This window comes from Lissotriton helveticus, chromosome 1_1 (assembly GCF_964261635.1).
Source record: "Lissotriton helveticus chromosome 1_1, aLisHel1.1, whole genome shotgun sequence".
NCBI classification, from domain to species: domain Eukaryota; kingdom Metazoa; phylum Chordata; class Amphibia; order Caudata; family Salamandridae; genus Lissotriton; species Lissotriton helveticus.
Genome location: NC_136057.1, coordinates 1,830,506,207 through 1,830,529,891, shown reverse-complemented (window position 1 = coordinate 1,830,529,891; position 23,685 = coordinate 1,830,506,207). Strand labels below are relative to the sequence as shown.

The 23,685-nt window shown below is 42.4% G+C and overlaps 1 protein-coding gene across 1 annotated transcript in view; it reads right to left on the bottom strand.

The window, feature by feature from the left end:
* The window catches only part of LOC144765655 (guanylyl cyclase C-like), a 577,462-nt gene that overhangs the window by 209,799 nt on the left and 343,978 nt on the right, over positions 1–23,685 (bottom strand). The window contains exon 17 of the mRNA XM_078650332.1: positions 18,102–18,234. Coding sequence (XP_078506458.1) covers positions 18,102–18,234 — 133 coding nt within the window. The remainder of the gene's footprint in view (positions 1–18,101; positions 18,235–23,685) is intronic.

Sequence of the window (23,685 nt, the reverse complement as noted above, 5' to 3'; positions counted from 1 at the left end):
TAAAGTTGCATTCTCCACACGGATTTTGATATCCAGGAATTCTATGCTTTCCTTATTATAATTAGAGGTAAAGCGAAGATTATTATCGCCTAAATTTAGCCAAGCAATGAACTCAGTAAGAGTTTCAAGATCGCCGGTCCAAATAAAAAAAATATCGTCAATATACCTCGACCAACATGTTACATTCTCGCTAAATGGTGCCATCTCATTAAAAATATGTTGGTCCTCAAAGGCTGCTACATATAGGCATGCCAGGCTTGGGGCACAGGTAGCCCCCATGCTGGTCCCTTTGATTTGTTTATAAAAATCATTTTTGAATAAAAAAATATTATTTTTTAAAATTATTTCAGCACATTCCAAAATGAATGTTGCGTGATTGCTAAGATCTTCATATCCTGTTTGTAAGAGACCCTCTAACATTCTGATGGTATCATCCTGCGGGATATTAGTGTAGAGGGCCTCTATGTCTAAGGTGACTAACCACTGGTTATTTACATCATATACTAACCCTTCAATTTTGTCGATCATGCAGGTGGTATCCTTGATATATGCTTTTTGACTCGTTACCATGGGTTGAAGGAATTTGTCAATGTATTTACTCAGTGGCTCAGTCACAGAGTTAATGCTCGAGACAATGGGGCGCATGGGTGGATTGGATAGGCTCTTATGGACTTTAGGAAGTCCATAGAGTGCTGGAATAACAGGGGCCTCATTTTTTAAAAACCTATATTCGTCAGGACAGATAACTCCGTCTTCCTTGGCGAAATCCAGTAAGTTATTAACTTTTACAATTAACGCATTCCATTCTTGTCTGGAGGATGAACAGTAGTGTTCAGTATTATTTAGAAGGCCCATCATCCTATTATTATAATCATCTGTTTTCATCAGGACAATGCTGCCCCCTTTATCTCCTGGTTTAATAGTTATATTCTTATTATTTTCTAGATTTGTAAGTGCTGATCTTTCAGCAAAGTTTAAATTATTGTGACCTGCCACAGGGTGACTTAAGAGGTTAGAAATATTGCTCTCTACAACTTTTTCAAAAAGGTCTACTTGTTTGTGCACCATATTTATGTTAGGGGTCCATTCTGATTTTGGCTTTAAGCCCGATTTATTTGTGGGGCCCTCTTTAGGGGGTTTATCTCTAAAGTAGTCCTGGAGGCGGATTTTTCTAAAAAATCCCTGTAGGTCTCGTTCTAGGTTATATTTGTCAACTCTAGCACTAATGGCAAATCCCAGCCCTTTTTCTAGAACATCTGTTTCTATTTTATTTAAGGAAAATTCCGAGAGATTTATGATCGCAGCTTTATGATCTAGTCCCACTTGGGTTGGCTCCTTGTATAATACCTCCTCTGCTGTTGAGGTTGAGGGAAAAACTTGCCCCTCCCATTGCCTCGTGACTGGTTTTGGTGATGTTGTGGATTCCCTCTGCCTCTCTGTCCTAAAAAAGATAGTGAGTCTCTGTTAGGTGTTGAGGTTGATTCTCCTGATTTATTCTTATCATGCGGGTTTTCATTTTCAGAATCTGTACTTGTGTAAGATGAATCTGTAAATGTCACCCTTTTCTTGGGATATCTATGCCTAGGTTGTTGCCATTGGTTCCTGTTAGAGTAGTTTTCCCTAGGGCGGTCGAAGAAGTCTTTTTGGGTGTATGGGTAGACTATCTCGGTATTATAATTGGTCACATCTTTATTGAATTTGTTACTTTTTTTACCAAAAAGGTAGTCCCTGTAGCCAGAGACGTCCTTTTGGATCTCATCTAGTTTTTTCTTGGCGTCTTCATACGCAGATGTGTCCAGTTTTGCTTCTAGGTCTTCTATCTCCCTTCTCTCTATTATTAAAATGGCAGTGGCAGTTTCAATTATTAGCAGCATCCAATCCCTGCTGCACCTATTGGCAATCAGGGTCCAGTTTTCAATGAACTTTTCGTGCCATATAAACACTCCAGGTTCATTTTTCACATTAACCAAGAAGACCGTCTGTACCTGAATAGGGGGGAAAGTGGGTTGTTTATTCTGTTGAGCTGGAACATTGATACCCATAAGTGGATCTATTAAAACATTTGTAGGCCTATTATGAGTTGTGGTAACTTGAGAATAAAGTTGCTTTTGTGAGGTGTTGCAAGGATGAACTTCAAAGGGACCTGTCTGCTTGGGAGTTGAAGCATTAGTGGCTCGTCTAGATGGAATTGCAGGAAGGTGTGACTGGCCACTAGTTTTAGGATCTCCTGCTTTAGGTGACTGTTGTGGATTTCATGATAGAGGAACTGCTGGCGTATGAAGTGTACTATTATGAACTAACATTCTAACGATGCCCACAAGGTCCTCAATCATGACTTTCAATGACCCAACCTCCTCTTTAAGTGAGATAACAATCTGGGTAAGGGTCTGTGCTAAAATAGGATGAGTGGAGACTACCTCAATTGAGCTCGTATTGCTGGTGGGGATAGACTGTGGGGTTTGCGCTTCCCCACAATCGATTCGTGCCGATATATTGTGGGCTCAAGGTAGCCTACGGCATCATGAGTGGGAGGTGAGGGCAATGGGGGGAGTATCGGATAGCGAGTCTGATTCAGGACCCGGTGTAGTGGTCTCGTGACCGCTCCCTGCTCCTTTTTTTTAAAGATTTTTGGAACATCTGGGGGACAGTAGTTGGGCGCAAGGGAATAGAATCCTTATTGGTATAATCAGAAGGGACTGGCAATCCAACTCCTAAAAGCCCTTCACATTCCGTGATCAGATTATCAATTCTGTTCATTACACAGTTATTGGTAGCAGTTGCACTCTTTGCTGCTTTCCTTGGCCTTTCCCCTTGCCCACCCTGCTAGCAGGGCAGATAGCCTCGCTGCGCTCTCCATAGTTTTCCTTTTCCCATTCCTAACCTAAAAATAAGCTAACTTGAGTCACCAACAAAGTCACACGTGGGATAATTGTATCAACAAGGAGGAAGCCGAAAGTAGCTTTCACTGCACGTTAAACTGGCTTCTGGAGACAAGAAATTTGCAAGGGGTTTAAAACATAGTCGAGATGGCACATTTTGAAGGTTGTGAAAAAATACCTTCAGCAGCCATCCTTGTGGATCTATTATTAAATCACATAGTACGGTTACATGGATTACCACGTTCCATAACCACTGATCGTAGTTCACAATTTATTTCCAAACTATGGACAGAATGGTGTAAGGCCTTACAAATCCAACGGAACTTGTCCACAAGTTTCCATTCTGAATCAGACAGACAAACTGAATGAATAAATCTAATACTAAAACAATATCTTTGATGTTACTTAGCTCATTCTCCAAAGTCCTGGGTGGATTTATTATGGGAAGCAGAATTCGCATACAACAATTTAATGCATTCATCTACCAAAATGTCAACATTTCTCGCTACACTTGGATGAAATCCAAGTTCTGTGCCTATGTTAGATCAAATCACAGCACAAGTTCCTCATATAACCACCAAATTACAACAAATTAAGAATCTAATGCTAACTCTCTGACAAAATGTAAAATAGGCTAAAGCAACATACAAAAAATTTGCTGATAAAAAATGACAACCAGGTCCCATCTATAGTCCAGGAGACAAAGTAAGGTTATCTACTCGGAATTTACAATGTAAACATAAATATCCTTTTAATCCGCTATTCATAAGACCATTTAAGATTCTCAAATACATTAACCCAGTGTGTTTTAAATTACAACTTCCACAATCAATGCGGATACATCCGGTGTTCCACACATCATTATTAAAACCGGCTACTACGGCTATTCGTCCAAAAACTCCTCCTGTGATAGTTGGAGACCAACAGGAATACGAAATACGACAAATAAAGGACTGCGAATGAAGAAAAGGCACACTTTGGTATTTGATCTTCTGGAAAGGATATGGTCCTGAAGAAGATTTGTGGGAACCTAAGGATGCAATTCATGCACCACGATTACTTCATCTGTTTCACCAACGAAATGCAACGGCACCCCGCTCATAACAGTGTGGGTCTGTTTTTGGTGGGGAGGACTGTCATGGTCCTCTAAACTCTAAACTCTGACGCGCTACTACTAACAATTAACAGGGTTATTGGGGTTGTCAGACACTTTCCTATTCATGCCAACTACTGATGTTGTCTCTATTGTACTGCTTTATTTGAACTTGGTAACAAGAAAAATACCAAGCTATTTTGTACCTAAGTATGACTGGATTGTTTTCCCCCACGTATTCATTCTTTTGCTCTTATTTCTTTACTTTGTTTAAATACTACTGATTTGCAGAATATGTTCTCATGCGCAAAACCGCTCTGTTTGTCTTTATGTATAAAAGCGCTTTGTTTATACATATGAGAATCACACTCCAAATGCTCCGTTTGCTTATTTGCTAATTATGCTCCAAAGCGTTTCTGCCTTTCAAGCTATTTCTTCCTTCAGCGGCCTCCGTACTTGTGTTCTCGCTATTTAAGGGGACCGTGCCCTACCATTCCCTTCTCCCCATCTGGCCCTTTGATACTCTGGTGTTTTTTGAGCACAGAGTCAAGGCTGCCTGGAGTTGGGCTTCTTGAGGGTACTGCTCCTGCTGAACCGGTCCTGACATGTCTGAGAAGGAACATCCTGATGAAATGGCATCCTTGGAATTAGTTGCCCGAGTATTGATTCTACTTATCCTCCAGGCATTCTTGCAGAGGTCTTGTGTGGAGATAGGCCTTTGGAGTCAGAAAAATACACTAAGACATGTAGCCGAGAATAGATGACATTGTTTTCACTGTGGGATGAGAAACTTTCATGAGAGAGTGACACTTCAGATGGATTGATAACAGTCTCTCCTCTGAAGGATACACTCTTTTTTTTCTGGTGCTGATAGTGGTCCCTAAGTAATGCGGAGACTGGACTAGGGTAGAGTTCAATGTGCTGTGATTGACATGCAGTCCTAATCAGTGGAGAAGACGGCTCGTGAACTGACAACAAAGCTGGGCTTCTTGTGGGGTTGACACCTTGATAAGCCAGTTGTCTAGACAGGGCTAGATTAATATTCTGTGTTTTATGAGATGTGCAGCGACCTCTCCGAGGCACTTTGAGAAAGATCGGGGGGCTAATTTGAGGCTGAATGGAAGCACTTTGGCCAGGAAATGATTGTGACCTGCGACAAACCTCAAGAATGTGCGGTGCTTTTTGTCTATAGGAACATGAAAGTATGAACACTGGAGGTCTATCGAACAGAGCCAGTCTCCCTGGTTTATTTGGCCATAGATCTCATGCAGTTCCATCATTCAAAACCTTTCCCTTCTAATCCATTTGCTGGCTAGTTTTAGATCAAGAATGGGTCTGAATTTGTTTTTGGGGCCTTTCTTCTTCACCAGAAAACAACGGAAATAAATACCCATGCCTCTTTTTTGGGGGGGAACAGCCTCCACTGCAGAAGGATGTTTACTTCTGAGCGCAACATCTGTAGATGTTAATTGAATGGTTTTGGTGGGCTGGTTGGTTGAGGACCGGTAAATCTGAGGCAATACCTATTCTTACACTATTTAAACCCCAATCGTCTTTCGTGATGGATTACCTCTCTGTCAGAAAAAGAGAGATACTTTCGCCTACCAGAGTGAGTAATGGAAGAGGGGGAAGTAGAGATTCATTGTTTAGAGCCTGCTGTAAGTTTTCCCCCTTGAGCAGGCTATTGGCTAGCTCTTCCTCTGGGTTGGTGACATTGCTGTTGTTGGTAAGGTCTTTGTTGCTGCTATTGTTGGCAACTTTGGTACCATTGAGGGGTTTGACCCTCTAAACGTTGTTGATAAGTCTTTCAATGTTTTTGTTGTTTCTCAAGACCTACCGCCCTCAGGGTCTCCATCTCAGACTTCATCCAAGACATCTCATCATCGTTATGACTGCCAAATATGGTGTATCCTGAGAACGGAAGATTAAGAATGTGTTGTTGGGATTCTTGTTATGGGCGGTAAGACGAAGGCAAGAGGGCCTTCTTAGGGCCACACCATGACAGTACTCGTGGGCTGCCAATAATGACGAGTTGAAGGCAGCACTAAAGATTTGGTTGGAGACCATCATGCCCTCATTTACTACCTTGAGAAAGTCCTCTCATCAAACTCTGGGGTGGTCGTCTGCAACATTTTTTAAAGAGTCCCACAAGTCTCTTTCATATTTGCCCAGTGGCGCAGGAGCACCTGCTGCTTTCATGCTGGTGGCAGCAGTACCACAAACCTTGCACCCCACTGTATCTAACATATTACTCTCTTTGTCTGGTGGCACTGTAGATGAAGGAGTAGTGAAATGTAGTTTCTTTTCTGCAAGAATAACCACAGAATCAGCAGAGGGTTTGAGCGGAGAAACAGTCAGTCGTACTCATGAGGTCTATATTTCTTTTGTAGAATCAAAAGAGCAGATTTGGCTGAAGCCGGTGTAAAGAACAGCTCCATGGCTGGTTCCAATAGACCCTGAATCAATGGTAGGATTGGTATGGATTCTGTTCGGTGGTGAAGCGTCTCAAAAATCACTGATGCATTGGCACCCTAGCCAACACTAAGGGCTTCAGACAATGGGACTTAATAGGCATTTCAAAGATTGGGGACATGTGGACTCAGGGAGCAATTATCACGTTTGAGGCCCTAAAAGACAAGTACGGAATGGCAGACACCAAACTATACCGATATATACAAATCAGACATGCCCTACAGGGCGCTATTCCCCCAGGGACCACACTAGCGGACTCATCCCCACTGGAAGATAGACTCCTTACTGATCACCTGGACAAAAAGGCAATCTCGTTGACATACCGTAAGCTCATCAATAATCTTCCAAACCCCATGGTAGTACTCCGAAGCAAATGGGAGGTGGAACTGGGAGACATAGACGACGAGGATTGGTTATATGCGCTGGCTTCGGCTAGAGACGCCTCCATACCATCCCGGTTGAAACTTCTACAACTAAAAGTGTTACACAGAGTGTACTATACACGCACACTTCTACACAAACTAGGACGCATACCTCAACCAGACTGCCTGAGAGGTTGTGGAATGCGGGGTACATACTATCACACGATATGGGAATGTCCCTCCATACAAACATACTGGATGGCAGTCATGTCAGATATATCTGAAGCGAGTGAAGTGGAACTAGCACCAGAGCCCAGGTGCTGTCTACTTAATATATGGGCTCCCACGGACCTCAACCGTGGATTGCAAACATGGGCCACACTGGGCATGACTTTAGCAAAGCGGAATATCGCTAAGAACTGGGGATCTAGCTCTACACCCTCACGAACACAATGGGGAAATGATATGGATGCGGCGATGGTGGCGGAAAAAGCCGTTTATATGAATAGGGGATGCCCAAAAAAAAGGTCCCGGATATGGGAGAAATGGAATATATACCGCGGTAACATATGCGAACCCCCACAGGAAATACCAGACCCGGACGTAAGCCCGTAGGGTGAGATGGGGAGTACACGGGGTACATGATATGTCATGATCAAGAATAAAAAGTGAACTGTAAGAAATGTACGTAATGGTTGGATGATATAAATATCCGGTGTGAGAATTAATCGCGGACATGTGATACACACTGTTTAAATAATAGGATACGAACTGGTATCATGAAAACTTGATGACCGAAAATGTGGTACTGAATAAGACTATACACCATAAATCCGAGCAGCGATCACACTTTAATGTAAACGTATATGAAAGAGAGGAAAATGTATGAATGTATTGTAACAATGCTAACAAAAAGCCAAAATAAAATGTTTAAAAAAAAAAAAATCACTGATGCAGATGGACTGTGAGCCGGTATTGGAATGTTCAATTTTGAAGCTCTTCTTACAAGTACCTCCTGAAAGGTGTTTATGTCAGCCACTGGAGAGACCATTGGTTGGAGAAAGTCAGGCAGTGTTGGTGAATATCTGCCAGTACTGGAGGAGGAAAACTAAGAATAGGAAGTTGAATGATGTCTTGACCGTGTTCTAGATCAGGACACATGATGACGATGTGTGCTTCAAGAGGATGATTGTGACGAGGAATGACAGGGCCTGTGGCAATGCCTGTAATGTCAGAAACGATGGCGAGATCTGGAATGTGATTATCAAAGACAAGGTAGAAGCCTTGGGAGAGGGGCTTCCACAGGTTGTGGTTGTGGAAGCAGCGCTGGCGCAGCAGGTGGAAGAGGAGGTGGAGTTGGAGGAGTAGGAGAATCTAGAAGCAGGATAGGTGGACGATGGAGAATATCCCCTGGAGTATTCAGAGTCAGGAGAGGGTGGTAGGTGTCTAGGTCCTGATTTTCTGACTATCTCCACAAGTCTGGGTTGTCTCGACGTCAACAGACTTCTCAACGTCGATTTTCTCCTCTGTCTCAATGTCAACAAACTCCTTGACATCGAACTTCTCCTGTGCCTTGAGGACATTGTCTCCTTCGACGTCGACCTCCTATGTTTCGATGTTGAACATCGTCCCCTCGTCGACATCAACCCAGCCCTTGATGACAAATGTGTAGGGATTGTACCTTGCCTCGACGTCAATGCTCTCGATGTCGACCTGGAACAATGTAATTTTTGATGTAGGCTTCTCTTTTTGGATCTCCCACGTCCTCAGAGGAAGGTGCAAGAGCCCTGCTGAAGGGCTAACCCTCTCCTCGCTTTCTGGGTGTCCCATCTTCTGATTGCGCTTGTTACTTGTGTCGCTCCTCTGTACCATGAAGGCAAATCTTCTTCCTGTCCCTCAGGATGTGCCTAGGAAACTTCAGGAACATGCTCTCAGGAAACCAAATGATGCAGACATCATGACGGTCTGACTTAGCCTTCTTTCTGCAACAGTCAGGACTCTTATCAAATAAAGCAGACATTTAATTTGACCAATGAAAAATTAATTTTGTCAAAAAAAGATAGAAAAACACTAAACCAGATCAAATCCGGTGAATGAAACACTGGTCAAGAATTTCCTAGTGAGATTTGTGAGGAAAAAAGGCCAAAAAGGTTGTGCTCAGTACTCCAAGATCCCGTCACGAGGAGTTGGAAAAAAATAACTAATGCAACTGACTGCCACCTGTTGGGCATGATGAGATACTGGTAGTCTCTGGGCCCTTAAAGTCCAGATATTGTTTTTCACATATACAGAATGGCAGCCTATAGGGCTACACTGCCCTCCTTTTCTTCATCGTTCTTCTTTGAAAAAGGGTTTGTGAACGAGATTTAGGTAGTCAAAAAAAATTCCAGTTAATTTACTTTCAATTTACATGTATATATCAGTCGTGGCTGGTGAACTTTGAAAGTGGTGAGGCATAAATGCCTGCATCAAGATTAGCAGAGCAAGGTAAGCAAGCAAACCGAAGTTCCTCTAGAAGAGTTAGAGAGGCGAGTGTTCTATCCACCCACCCCCTCCCAACAAAAATGACAAAATGCTGCTATATGGATCCAAATGGCACATTACTAACACAAATTCCACACAAATTGCTTTACAATCCAAACATTCTGAAGAGACATTAAGTAAATATTACAATACATTCATGATGTGACAGCAAAGCCCTACACTCCTGAGGACTGTTGGTCGTTCACCATTGCTAAGAAAACTTTCCAGAAACGGGGACACGACATTGTGTTTTCAGCACATTTTCTCTATGTATTCGATTTCTGGAGATTATCCAGGTGACACTACCATCTTTGATCAAAACTTACCTTGTATTGCTGAAAATATGATCAAATGAGAACACTGACTTCTCAGTACTATTAAGTAGAGGCAGAGCTGACCCAATGCTCTGGCTTCACTTGAGAGCCTGTGCAGAGCCATGAAACTGTTTGGCATGTAAATCGTGCAAGAAACATCATGAGCAATATGATAAAGTCGCTTCAGAATTCAAGCAGGTGTATTTCTTTAACAAAGGGAAGCATTTCACCCTAGTATTTTAGATTATATCAGTACACTGAGGGGCGTTTATTAGAAGTGAGAGTTTTAAAAAATATATTCATGTCCCTTCCTCCCCACCGACAATGCCAGTAGTGAACGAAGATGCAGGTAATTTGTCATGCGCAGCTTAAATATGGTGTAAGTTGTTTTCATACAAGGAGAAACATTGTGAAGTAAAGACGAGAGGTAAAAAGGAGGCATGATGAAGTAAAATAATTGCCTGAGATCACACAATTTGGTAAAGCGGAGAAGCCAGGTTTGAGAACAGTGTTTCAGGTTTTACAATGTGCAATTCAGTCACTTGATGAACAGCTTTTTCTCCCACCTATTTTACATCAATAGTTAATGCTCTATCTTTAATTTTGAGAGATGGGTGAGAGCCTGTGTGGGAAGCAGAAGCCAGACACTGTTTTCAACCTCTGCCTCTAGCGGTTTTTAGGTTTCGTAACCTGGCGAGGGGCGAAGCCCCTCCCAGATCGAAATCTGTTGTTTTTAATAGTGAGGTTAGGACAGCCTCTGTTTCCAATTGGCTAGCTCCATAAATGGAGGCTAGCCATTGGGAGGCAGAGGCTGTCAATCGCGTTTTCTCTCGAAAACGCGATTCGGGGGCGTTTCTGGTGCTTTTTTTAAGCCCCGCCCCTTTGTCCCGGGCCGCGCTGCGATTGGCTGCCGGCCCGGGACACCCCCGTGACGTCATTCCCGGGCCGCGCTGTGATTGGCTGGCCGGCCCGGGACCTGACTTGTTTACTCAGGTGCGATACCAAAGCTGTTCATTCATAGTTTGCTTTAAAAGTAAGTGTTCGCGCATACAGGGGAGATGGGACAACTAGAAATCACTAGGCGAAGCAATGTTAAAAATAAATTGTGTTCTTTACAAGGAAATATCCCCTTATTTGCTTTATTAACGAACTCCTCGATCCCATAGGAACAAATAAGACCAAAATATATTTAAAATGCCCGTAAGCTAGAAAAATATACGCATATTACGTTGCCATGAAGCAGATGTGACTTGCAACTGCACACCTCCCATTTTGAATACTTTTTCGACAACTGGGGAAACCTGTTCTTTTATCTGTGCATGCTGATAAGGAGTCCAGTGCCTGCAGCTGAAGGTGGTGGTGACTGCGTGATGTCACTCCGGTACAGCTCAGACTCCTTTTGTTTACTTATGCTGAGAGGCTTCCCCTGTCAGCAGTCGAGATTTTGCCTGGCACCCTGCAAGTTTGTTGTTACAGAGGCCAGGCTGCCCAGGGCAGGGCGCTCGCGCCCGGAGCGGGAGTCTCTATAGGCCGGCGTTGCAGAAGCACGAGAAGAGGGCGGCGCAAGAATTCCTGCAACACTTGGAGAACGGTGAGGGAAGGGCTATGACTGTTGAAACATGGGAAATGCGCGTAGAGTGAACAGGGAAGGTTGGGAGGTGAAGCTTGGGGTCGTGTCAGGGTGGGTTGGTGGCGCAGCCCAGGCTTACTCGTTCAATGCTGTACATTTGTACAACTTAAACTGTAGTTCGGGGGAGGTCTGTTGGGGGCATGGGGTAACCGGAGCGAGGCTAGTATGAGGCACTGCCAATTTTTGTGTTTAAATATTTGTTATTTCCAGTTTTACAGTGTACCTTTGTGTGGCGCTTCCATGTTGTATGCGTGGCATTTTATTGTAAGCTAAACGAATGTCTGCTGCTGTCATTTATTAATGCTAATTTTTTACTAGAAAAATCTAAAAAAGAGACGTAAATATGTGTTCGTCTTCCCGCGCCCCCCCTCCCCCCTCCCCCTCCCCCTCCCGCTGTCCGTGTGCCCGTAGGTGCTTGTCTTTTATATGTATCTACATAAAAAAAAGCTATGCACAGTGCAGGACGTTTTTAAGTGGCACGTTAAAGTGAGGACTGTTGCTTATGCTGGAAAATAACCGTGTGATGTGGTGTTAACAATGATTGTAATTGGTGCACCGTGGATGCTTCAATCGTTACCACCAGCCTCGTTAGTGTTTTAATGGGGCTCTCATTCTGCACTTCTAAATCCCACCTTTATTTCCGAGACTGGCGGGTTCCTCGGCTGTACCGGGAAAACTGAAACGTGTTCTTTGGTGAGAAAGTGACGCCTGCAACGCAACTGGTACTCAAGTTAAGCGCTCTGATGCCTTCGGGACGAGATCACGCTATGTAAAACTGCCAAAAAATTCCTGTCAATTTCATTTTCATTTTAGGAGACGAAGGCAAGGTATGTATGGGTCGTAAGGGGAGTTCAGCCCACCTTGGCAGTTAAGGGAAGGCCTCCGCAGTGTCATCCATGCGTGTACCCGGTGTGGAGACAGGCGGGATTTACTGTCTCTCCCCCCCCCCCCCCATTTTGCAATAAAGGTTCGCAGGGAACAATAACCCCCCGCCCAGCCCCTATTTATTTTTGTACGTGAAAACGGATTCTAAACAGTTATAGACCGCTTTTCTGAAGCCGTGTTGTACATGGCCAAAGTCTCCATGAGCGCTGTAATCCGAAATGCAAATTCCGAGGGCTCCAAGATGGTTTTTGCGCAATTGGTTATTTAATTGCGGGCACTGAGGCGTTGAGCCTCTTTAAAGTTGGTCTGTCAAAGATGACGAGCCATCCGTGTAACGATATGTTTTCTGTTGACGTTACTGCCGCCCCCCTTGAATTGAGAAACGTTTTATGAGGAGCCAGCACCTCAAGGACTGAAATTAAATGGCCCAAAAAAGTCTCAAAGCCCCCGCAAATTTTGCTCCTGCTGCATGAGTTTAGACGGGCATGTTATGTCACTGTTTGATCTTTAGTGTCTGTGGCAACACCTTAAACAGAAAACCCACCTTTAAATCTCATTACTACGCAAATGTGTACAGCAGCATTTTGATGATGTGATAAGTGTATTCATTGAACGCCATATATTATCACTAATGAAATGATGTGGGTTGAATAACTGAACACAACGCAATTACCTTCAGTGTTAAACGGAAGAGATGGCACAACGCTACAAACTCTATGCTGTACAATATGCAACCCTGTACTCCAATCCCACCAGCCCACTAATACATTGTGTGATCCAGGGCCCATCAGTTTATTTGACTGTGTATACCTTTTCTTACTCATCCGGTTTGAGAGCACAGTGAAGTAATTCATTATAGTATATGTGCTCTACAAACACGTCACTGGTAAATGGTTAATATAACATATATCTTCACATTTAATAAAAATATTGGTTATATTAATAGAGAACATGAAAAACACATTTTTGGTGACTTGTGGCAACGTCATCAGAACATCTAGCCCTGCTCCAGACCCCCCCCTTTAAACTCAAACGCTCTGGTGGATGTAGATTTGCAACACTAGCCCCCTGCCTATGGAACACCTTCCCCCTGGAGATTCGATCCTGCCAAGACCTTCTACCTTTTCGGAAAGCACTGAAGACCTGGCTCTTTAGACAAGCTTTTTAATCCATCTTTTCCACCCTGGTTTGTGTTACTGTCAATTCAGCGCCAAGATACTAATCAGTGTTGGCGCGCTCTACAAATGACTTAATAACATAACATAACATGGGGTATCCTTGAGTGTTTCATTAATAAACGTTATTACCCGGTCTGTGATATAGCATGGACTTAAGACACAGATGTTAAAAATACACCTTTTTCATTATAACGTTTTTATCCCTTTTATCACACTTGTTGCCATATGTCCATATTTTTATGGCTTGGGGTTTGCCCCTTGAAGCCAAACCTCCTGCTTGGCTCTCCCTAAGGCAATTTGTGGCCCTCCCTTCTCCATAAGAAATTTAGTGTCTTCTATACCCTTGGTGTAAACCCATTAAAGAGAGTGGCCGATTGGCTGTGTAAAGGCTTGGGGAAGGTAAGTAAAGTGTTTCCAGTCATATCCCTCCTGTGCAGATAGAAGATAACTCTAATGACTAGTATCCTATGTGACTCTTAGATTGTACCCATGTGTATCCCCTCCCTGTGTTTAGAGTTATAGCTGTAACGACTAGTCGCCTGTGTGACTGTTGGAATATAGCCAGATGTATCCCTTCCCCCGTGTGAAGAGATAACCCTACTCACTAGAACAAAAGAAATGCGCTCCTGAAATGTGTACGTAACTGACTCTATGTAAAGTGCTTTGATAACATGTAACGGAACGGGTGCTATGTAAAGCGCTGTGATAACCTAATCGGTTCAAGTTCCTGAAATGTGTAACGTAACTGATGCTATGTAAACTGCTGTGATAACTTGTAACGGAACTGATGCTATGTAAAGCGCTCTGATAACCTAATCGGTTCAAGTTCGCGCTATAGAAAACTCTAAAATAAATAAATAAATAAATCGAATAAAACATCCAAAACACTTTCGTATCTTTGTGCATTCACCGGGGCTTTGCAGATAGAGCATATGGTATGTAGTGATCTCTGTACAGCACAGTCCTGTATCAGGTTTTCCTCTCCATCTTCTTGTTGGGAACAGGTGAAAAATATGAAAACTTTCAAGAACTGAAAGCGCAGCACCGGACAGTTCTAAACAGAAAGAGGCTAGAGTGGAAATGCTGGCTTGCACAGGTGGCGCTGTGGCTTAGTTGGTTAACGCGCCTGTCTAGTAAATCTAGACAATCTATAGAAAACGAATTAACTTAAAACCTCACAAATTATATCAAATTCACGCTTTTTCTATTAAAATTGTGCGGTACACGATAATTCTCCCTCGGACATAAATGATTTTGATCTTAAATTCTACTTGCACTTGATCCGTGTTGCCTATGGCAGCAATTAGGTTTAAGTGGGCACAAGTAGGGGTGATGCTGCTATCTGTATCAAAAGCGTCTGTTTCATAGGCACCGACATGTCTTAGATAATGGGGTATTTTATTGCTTAATACGTTCTAAGTGTGCACAACACCATATGCACTTAAACAACTGTAAATAATTTAAAAGTAGTGGCCCAAGAAGCGATTTTGGCCTACGGATGGATTATATGTCTAACTAGCTGCATTTTACTGACGTCACCATCTGCACTAAAAGCGTCCATTCTAGATGCTTTGCTCAGTTTCGAAATGGGCCCTTCCTACGCCTCAATAAATTATAAATTTGCACTGCACCATATGCACTTTAACTGCTGGGTGACTGCAGATGTTCTAATCGACTCACAAATTAATTTAGGCAGCGATTGCTGGGCATTGGGTTTATGGAAATACTCGCACTAGACGCAAGAATTATACATGTGATGGTTTAAATCATGAAATCTTTTTAATCACCCACGCACGGTAAATGATCGAGTTAATTTTGATGTTAAATTGAGACTATATTGTGTCACCAACTCGAGTACCTTTCACTTTCAATGACCTATTGACAAAGCCAATCAGTTTGGCTTTGTTTAGTGAAAAGATTTTTCCAACATTAACTAACATGAGCAAGCTCATGTTAGTTAATCAGGTGCAGTGCAGTGGGAGTGCAGAGCGAGAGATTAGGCTATTGGCTTTGTAAATGACAATGCCATTTATTTGTTGTCAAAGCCAACACATAAATAAAAATGTTGTCATTTTCCAAAGGCGAAACCGTTGCATTGTAAATGCTTGTTCAATCTGTTGTTACTCATGTTTTTATGACAGTTGATGGGGTTATATTGAAGAATGGAAAGTTTCACTGCAAGTTAAGTCAAATTAAAATCAATCTATAATTATTTTTGCAAATCTTATCTGTGATCAGCTTCAAGAACGGCATCAGGAAGGGGAGTTGAGTTTTTTTGTGTAGGATGGAACATCTGACATAATCAGAATTATGCTCAGCTGTAACGTCCTGTGCCCATGAAGCTTCTGTTATGCTGGTTTGCTTCCCCACCTTATGTCCCAGTCGAGTTTAACGTGTCTCCCTGGGTGATATAGGGATGGTGAAAAGAGCACCCTGACATGCGCAGGTAAGACAGTTTGTTGGTATAAGCTGCAGGTTTAAGCAAAGAGCGAAACACTCTTGACAAAAGAGAGTAATATTACACTTTTTGCTTAAGAAGCGTAGGATGGTTTTCTTAAACAAAACACATTATCCTGCTGCTCCTTAAGCAAAAAGCGTTACAGTACTGTCTTTTCTTAAGAGTGTTGCGCTCTTTGCTTAAACGTAGAGCTTTAAGCACTCTCAGCTGCTCCAGAGGCGTAGCTAGAGCTTGTGGCACCCGGGGCTAACCCTCGGATTGTCGCCCCTGAGGGGGGGGGTGGGGGGGGGGGGGGGCTGCTGGGGGAAAAAAAGACGGCGAGCACTTGAAAGAGGTGCGAGAGACACGTAGTATCGCCGCTAATAGTTACCTCGATCATGCAAGTTACATGCACATACATGACGCGGTCCAAGGCTACACAGTTGAATACACTGGTGACTGGCAGTACGAGAGAGAACACACAGACTGCATGATCTATCTGGGGACTCAGTAAAACCGCACGTGACATCCATCAGAGAGCTGCATAAACAATTGCCTGGTAATCCCCTCAACACAATGCAAACATGCAAATACATGACACTGTTCAAGGATCCATCATCTACAGCTGACATTAAATGACCATACATCATGGTCCCCCCATTAAAGCAGTGGGGACCTGCACAAACGTGATGTGCTCTGGGGACCCAAAACCAACGTAATAGTGTCGAAGGCTGTGATTCTTTAGCTTTCGAAAACAGCAAATTAATTATTCACAGGGAATGACTCACTGTGTGCCCTTAGAACTACACGCAGCACAAAGGAGTCAGCCAGCTCCACTTTGCCAACACAGACCGGATCCAAAGCCCACTCTGGTGGCCCAAAGGCAACAATCAGCGGTCGCACTCTGTTATTACTTCGAAGCAGCAGCAACCAACTCCCTGGGAATGAAAAGACGTGTGCTCCTGGGACCCAAAACCAGCTTGTAATAGTGCATCTCTCCTTCATAGCAGCCTCAGCACACACGTATCAGAAGGTGACCAGTCAACCTTAGGAAAGAACCTTCCACTCAGTGCCAGCACATGTCAATGCAATTTTATAACTTTTGAACCATTTGATCTAAAAACAACCTCTTTAAATATCTGCAGGTTATGCAGAAGATAATGGATTATGTGGCAAATGCGGCAAATCCATAGCTATGCGAAAAATGCCACGCCTGCACAATCACATAATTCCAGTGGCCCTGCCCATAGGTCCCTGCTCAAGGAATCATTCTATCACTTGTAACAATCGACATACAAATTATTGTGGTGTGAATTAATGATGAGTAGAATGTTTTTTCTTTAGCCAATGGAAAGATAATACATATTTTTGTTTTACTTTTTCCATTAATTTATTTTTATGAAATACTGCAAGTGAGTAATGGCCTCAGAGTAGGAAGAAATAAAAAAAAAACCTGAGTAAATCTATATGCTAATTATAATCACATTTTCACTAACTACCCTTTGTTAAATGCAATCTGAAGAAATTGGCCATTGTAACCTTTCTGATAGGCTGCACAATATTCATGTCTTAAGTCACTCTCCAGGCCTTCCTGAGAAAAGGCGAACATCTACACTTAAGAAGACATATTATAGAAGGTGCTCCGGGATGCCCACACGTGGCCGGGACTATTCAGTGCCTATGACTATCCATGGAGATCCCCTGAGAGACAATTGGGATTTATGGGTTAATTAAGCATCTTGAATTATCCTTAATGTGATGACAGTGTAGGACAACTTTGGGAACTTTTTATTTTCAACACGTACCTGCTGTACTACTGAAACAATAAAGATATCAAATAAGACTATGCTGTAAAAAACTGTTAAAGATAAAAAAGTAGATGGAGATAAGAATTTCTGACTAGCTTCCTGCTCTGGCCTGACTCAAAGATAGACGGTAGCTACAGGAGGAAATACCAGGCTCAAAGTTACTGTTTCTGACTAGTATCTCCACTCCAGTTACCAGGCAACATGGGTTGTCGTGTGTGTTTTTATTCTGCTTTCAGCACAAGGCAAATCTTTGCAAAATCACCTCTGATTTTATCAGGTGTGTTTCCACACCTAGTAAAGTTTGGAATATGCTGGGGCATTATCTCTCCTGGAACCAATGGCCCGCTCTGAATCAGATACTCCGTTTTTTAACAGGTTAGAACTAAACACCTCTTAATAACACACATGTTGGCTACAATTCCCTGGACCAACACCCAAGCAATTACTGCGGATTTCTGGCCCTAGAAGAGGCTCATTGCAGTTGGGAGTAAAACAAGCTGTCAACCATATGCTTCTGTACCTCTACTCCAGGGCAGAATGGTATTGTAGCCAAAATCTGTGATCTTTACCACCATGCGGCTGTCCACCACGCAATTTGTTGACTTGAGACGGCCATGGACCTCGGTTTTGCTGGAGTGGAGGTAGGACATGCCCTGTGAGAAAAGAAAGGGAATGAGGTTACTGTATTTGTGTATGTAATGTGCTCTAGCGACATCTGGGTTAAACCAAAACTGGAACAATACGTATAGGAAAAAAACTACCTCCTAAAATGAACACAAATGCTCAAATATACAACCCCTATTTGGAAGAATTTGCAAAGTATAATTATTTTATATACATATGGTAGCTGGACCAACAAATAATTAATCTAAGCCTCTTGAAAACTACACTTGGATGCATTTTAGTCCATTGCTTTCTTCCCTCAATGTGCCACCTCAGACAGGTGCCAGCCTTATTCAAATCAGCCTTGCTCCTACCCTAAGTTGCACTCTCTTTCTACAAAATTCAGGTAGGAACTCAAATTTTACATCTTCCCCTGTTTCTGCCCTGAGCACCTCCAAATCCAAAGGAACTTTACCCCAACTACATCCTACAAAGAAGCTAATCTATATGTCCACTCTCTTGATATTGAACAGCCTTGCATGCAATTTGATGTCTGCATAGCCATAAAAGTATTTCTCTTTCTCTGTGAAGTACTACGCTGTACCCTGGTGCCGAAGTGACGTACAATAAACATATTAAAATTATTGTAATACATGCAGAGTTTGGACCCTACTGCTTGGTCTGCTGGAGTGAGAATTGACCCCCCCAAGCTGTCCTCAAGGTCTGAGACCCTTATTTTTGTCACGGTGGACTGCTCCTAACACCTCCTGAAATCTGGGACTTAATTACTTTTTGGCTCCCATTACCGCAGAAGGATAAACATCAACCTGCCAAGCCGATCCAACAAAAGTGTGTTGTTGCTGGGCTGAAGAATCTGGTTGCTCCCGCTCTGAGCTTTTCTGCAGCAGCAAATCTGATTCAGCTGTACCTCATATTGAAGGTATCTGGCATTGTGGAACCCTATTCAGCTACAAGCTGCAGCCTTGCCTGCTAGAAGAATCTGAGCTACAAAAAAGTGCCTAAATCCGAATGTAGAAATTTCTACCGGGTGAAGGAGTTGACAGTGTCCAGCCGGCAAGAGACCTTCCTTTGGCACGAAATTCAAATTTCTCCTGCTTGGATCTTTTCCGCCAAAAATCAATGTCTTCATTGTCCAAAGGCTATCCCAACTTGTGGAGCCCTTCTCAGCCAAAGCCTGCTGCTTTGTCCCACTGAAGATTTTTTACTTCAATTTCAGAGACTAAGCCAAAGGTAAACCTGACTGGATCGAACCTGATTTCTGTTACCAAACCACACTCCTAGGTATTGGTCACCCGCGAACAGATGACTGCAGTTGGCTCTTAATACTTTCTGGCACTATTTTGAACCTTCAACTTGGAAATTCATATCTCCAGTTCCCTTTATTGAATTTTTGTAATATTGGTGTAATTGTATTAGTTTAAATGTTCTCTATTTTCCTATAGTAGTTTGGGATTCTTCATGTCTTGTGTTTTGACTTAATTACTGTTTTAGTACTACATAAGTACTTTATACATTGCTTCTAAGTTAAGCCTGTCTGCCCTTTCTCTGTGCCATAGCGGCAGTGGACCATTTTAGGGATTCACATATTTTAATATAGACTAAAAGAACAGTATATTCTTTGGGTAGTGGCATAGAACATGTATTCTTTGCATAGTGGCATAGGACATTTAGAGAATGAGTACAAGTAATTCAACAGTCAGACTTGAGTTGTGACTCCATTTATTTATTTCTTAATTTTCGAAGCAGTTAAAATCACTAAATCACACATTCATGTACACTGGTAACTCAGTCTTGAAACAGCCAACACGTGTCTCCGAGAGCACTTCTGATCTTTCAGTGCCAAACCTATTATCTATTTTTGATGCAGAGCAATGTTTTAACTATTATGAGCCTATTTTTGAATCAAGTCGATTTAAGTTTCATATCTTTCTAGTGGGCTGAGCCCTGGAAACTTGTACAGTTTGTCTGAAGTACCCTACTGTTTTAAGGGTTTCAAACTCTAAATCCTCAGAAGCGAGGCTGTGAGATGCAACAGTCATGTAAGTTATTTGTCTCCTCAACCTCAATAGAAGTGGTTGTTCGCAGCAGATCATGTTAGGCTGGTAATTTCATTATTCGATACCACAGAGGTCCTTGCAAAGCCCATGGGGGTCCCTCTTCTTGATGCATAGAAGGCTTTTGCCAGGGTGTCGTGGAGTCATCTCTGGAAGATCTTGGAGGCTAATGGCCTTGGGGCATCTTTTATTAAGGTAGTACTGGTTTTGTACACCAACCCTACTGCCCGATTATGGGAGAAGTATCTGAGCCATTTTCAATCGAAAGGAGAACAAGGAAGTGATGTCCCTCCTCCCCCTTCATGTTTGCACTGTATTTTGACCCCCTCCTTAGACAGCTGGAAGCCTCCATCGACATTATCCCTGTCAGCCTGCAGGGCTGGGACACTAAGACATCGGCTTATGCCGACGATGTGGCTCTAATTACTACCGATCCTGATAGAGAGCTGCGTGCTGTGGAAATCATAGCTGAAAATGTTGGGACTCAATCAGGCTTTTATTGAATAGGGCTAAAGCACAGGTTTTCATAAACAGATTCACCTCTGCCTTCGATAGCAGTATTGTCGAGGATGCAGTCAATCTAGGAATAAACATCACAGCAAAGGTCGAAGCAATAGCTGATTTAAACCTTGCCCCCATAATGGGGAAAATCAAGAAGGATTTCAGCCGATGGGGCAATCTGAAGCTCTCAATAATGGGGAGGTGTAATCCATTCAAAATGATGATCCTGCCAAAACTATTGTATATTTTTCAAATGATCTCCCTGGAGATACCCAATGATTGGTTTAAGCTTATTGAGAGGGCGGTCGCTAAATTCATTTGGTCCTATGGTAGGACCAGGAGGGCCAATGCATTTTTGTGCCACCTCAGGGATAGAGGGGGGTGGGGGCTCCCTAATTTTAGGCTATATTATTTAGCAGCAGCAATGCAATATTATGGGCCTTTATTTAGTAACAAGGCTAGGGAAGCGGATGACAATAGCTATGTCTCCTCAATATTTGAGCTCTTGATTGGGGCAAGGGCTAATGGCTGTCTAGTGACATTTTATTAATCAAATTATTTTTAACAAATGCAGTTTAAGACCTTAATTACTGCATTTTGGAACTGGGCAGGTGTTCGGAAAAGACTTGGGGTGGGTAGATTCAATAGGTATACTCCCTTGCTTAAGAATGATCAGCTTCCAAGGATTCTACAAGATGACTGCTTGGCAAGGTGGGAAAGGGGTTGTTTCTACAGTAAAGTTTTTTCAGCTGAGGGATTTTCTTCTTAAAAAATCAGGAGGCGCGGCAGGTTTTGCACAGGTTCCCTTAATGGAATCGTTAATAAAGGATACAAACCCCTCAATTGCACAACTATATCGAAAAACAAAGAATTACAAACTATATCGAAAAACAAAGAATTACAAGCATTGGACGATATAAGCTGTATCGTCGTCCAATGCTGTCTGGGGCTATCTGTATCATCTTGTAACGCTCTATTTTCAACTTGTGGAGCATTCTTATTAGCTGGAATGTTGGGAATATCTACAAGAATGCTTCTTCCCAAACCATGGAGAACGCCTCCCCATTAACCCTGGATGTGGCCATCTGCTTGCAAATAGGGGATCTAGTTGTTTAGGTGGTTAGAAACATATTCCAATGCGACCTTTGCTGCATGTGAAACACTAAATCCAGTTGCCTGTTGTCTAATTGAAATTCGTGGTTCACTGACACCAGTCTGCCTAAACCAGCTGCTCATGTTGACTGTCTCTAGAATGTCTTCTGCTGAGATGGGTCCAATGTATTGTGTATGACAGAAACACACAGTGTTGAGCTTTTTAGGATAAAGGTACGGATATTGGGCCTCCTGTTTTTAATATAAAACATTGTACTCACAGTGCCTGGATGGACAATCACTTGCTTGTTCCTCTCGAAGGGTAGGAATGCCTTGTGCAACATTCTGGCAGATCTTAGATGCTGTAAATTTACATAAGGTAGAGACTGTTGTTTGCACCAAAGACGACTGGCATATAAATTGCCCAGGTGAGCTTTTCAGACTTTCAAGGATGCATCTGTTATGTGATACTCAAGTATGCATCTTCCAGATCTATTGGCTACAAATAATATTCTTTCACTATGCACACAGCAACATCCTATAAATGCATAGTGTGAGAATGGTTAACACCAATAACTATTGGGTGAGATTCTGTAAATCTAGAACTGGTCTCTATTCTCCATTGCTATTCAGGATGAATAAGAATCTCAAATACAATCCTTAATTTGTTGACTCTTTGGAACCTTTTCTACAACCCCTTCCTTAAGATCTACCTATTTAGCAGTATTTAAGGCCTGCACCTTCTCTACCTTGGTAGTTTCACAGGTTAGTTTCACCAATATGTCCTGCTCCCACGTGTCTGATTTCAAATCTTGCCATTTGTCGAGAGAGTGTAGAATCCCCCACATGTTTGCTTCCCCCCCACCCAATGGCATTTAAACTGTGGTCGCTGGAGATGAAGGGGAGTCAGACGGGCTTTTACTGGAGTTGTGATTTGAGGTTGGTTAGTTGTTCTTCCTTGATTGGTTTGACCCAGTCTGTTTGACACCATCTGCTGCCTTTGTGACTGTTTATATTAAGATTCATAGCTTTCTCCTGGTGGCATGTAGGTTCAAAAACTACCTCCTTTCTGGTAATACCCACTCTGTTGTGATGCACGCTTGTAAGAAGAGTCATTTTAATGAAGATAAAGAGTACCTACAGATCTGGTGACACCTGTATCTGATTTAATTGATTGAATTGCATCAACATGCTTCGCAAATAATTTTCACTTGCACACTCCTTCTAAAGGACATACTTTTTAAGCAACTATTATGTCTTACTGCAGCGGAATACTACCTTCTTCAGGCAATTTCTATAAATATATATGTAAAAATGGTAGCAGAGGTACTGCTGAAAAGTTTCCAGATCCAGTCTGACGCCTGGGAAATATTCAAAAGGTGAGGAATCTGTGGTTAGAAGTCTTGATCAGAATGTAAAGAACACCAACCCCCTAAATTGATTTTTACAGATTGCCATTAACCAAACCTACACAGTTAGACAAAATGTAGATGTTTCATGATACAACCCAAACTTGGAACAGGTAAAATGGGACAATGCCATACCTGAAAAACATGTTTTCGATATTTCTGTGCAGCTTATTACATGGCAATTAAAAAAAGGAAATTATGTAACAGACTGTTAACAAATCACGCAGACGTTTGACTGAAATGTTGCTACTACAGACACCAAAAGGGGCATAACAATGAGGTCACCCAGAATTAAGAATATGTGGTTCACAAGGGCTCTAAAAATGGAATAGTACATCCTACAGAATTGTTTACAATATAAGAAACTACTCAATTTAAAGATAAAAAATATAGAAAATCAGTTTGAACTGCAAAAAAAGGCTAT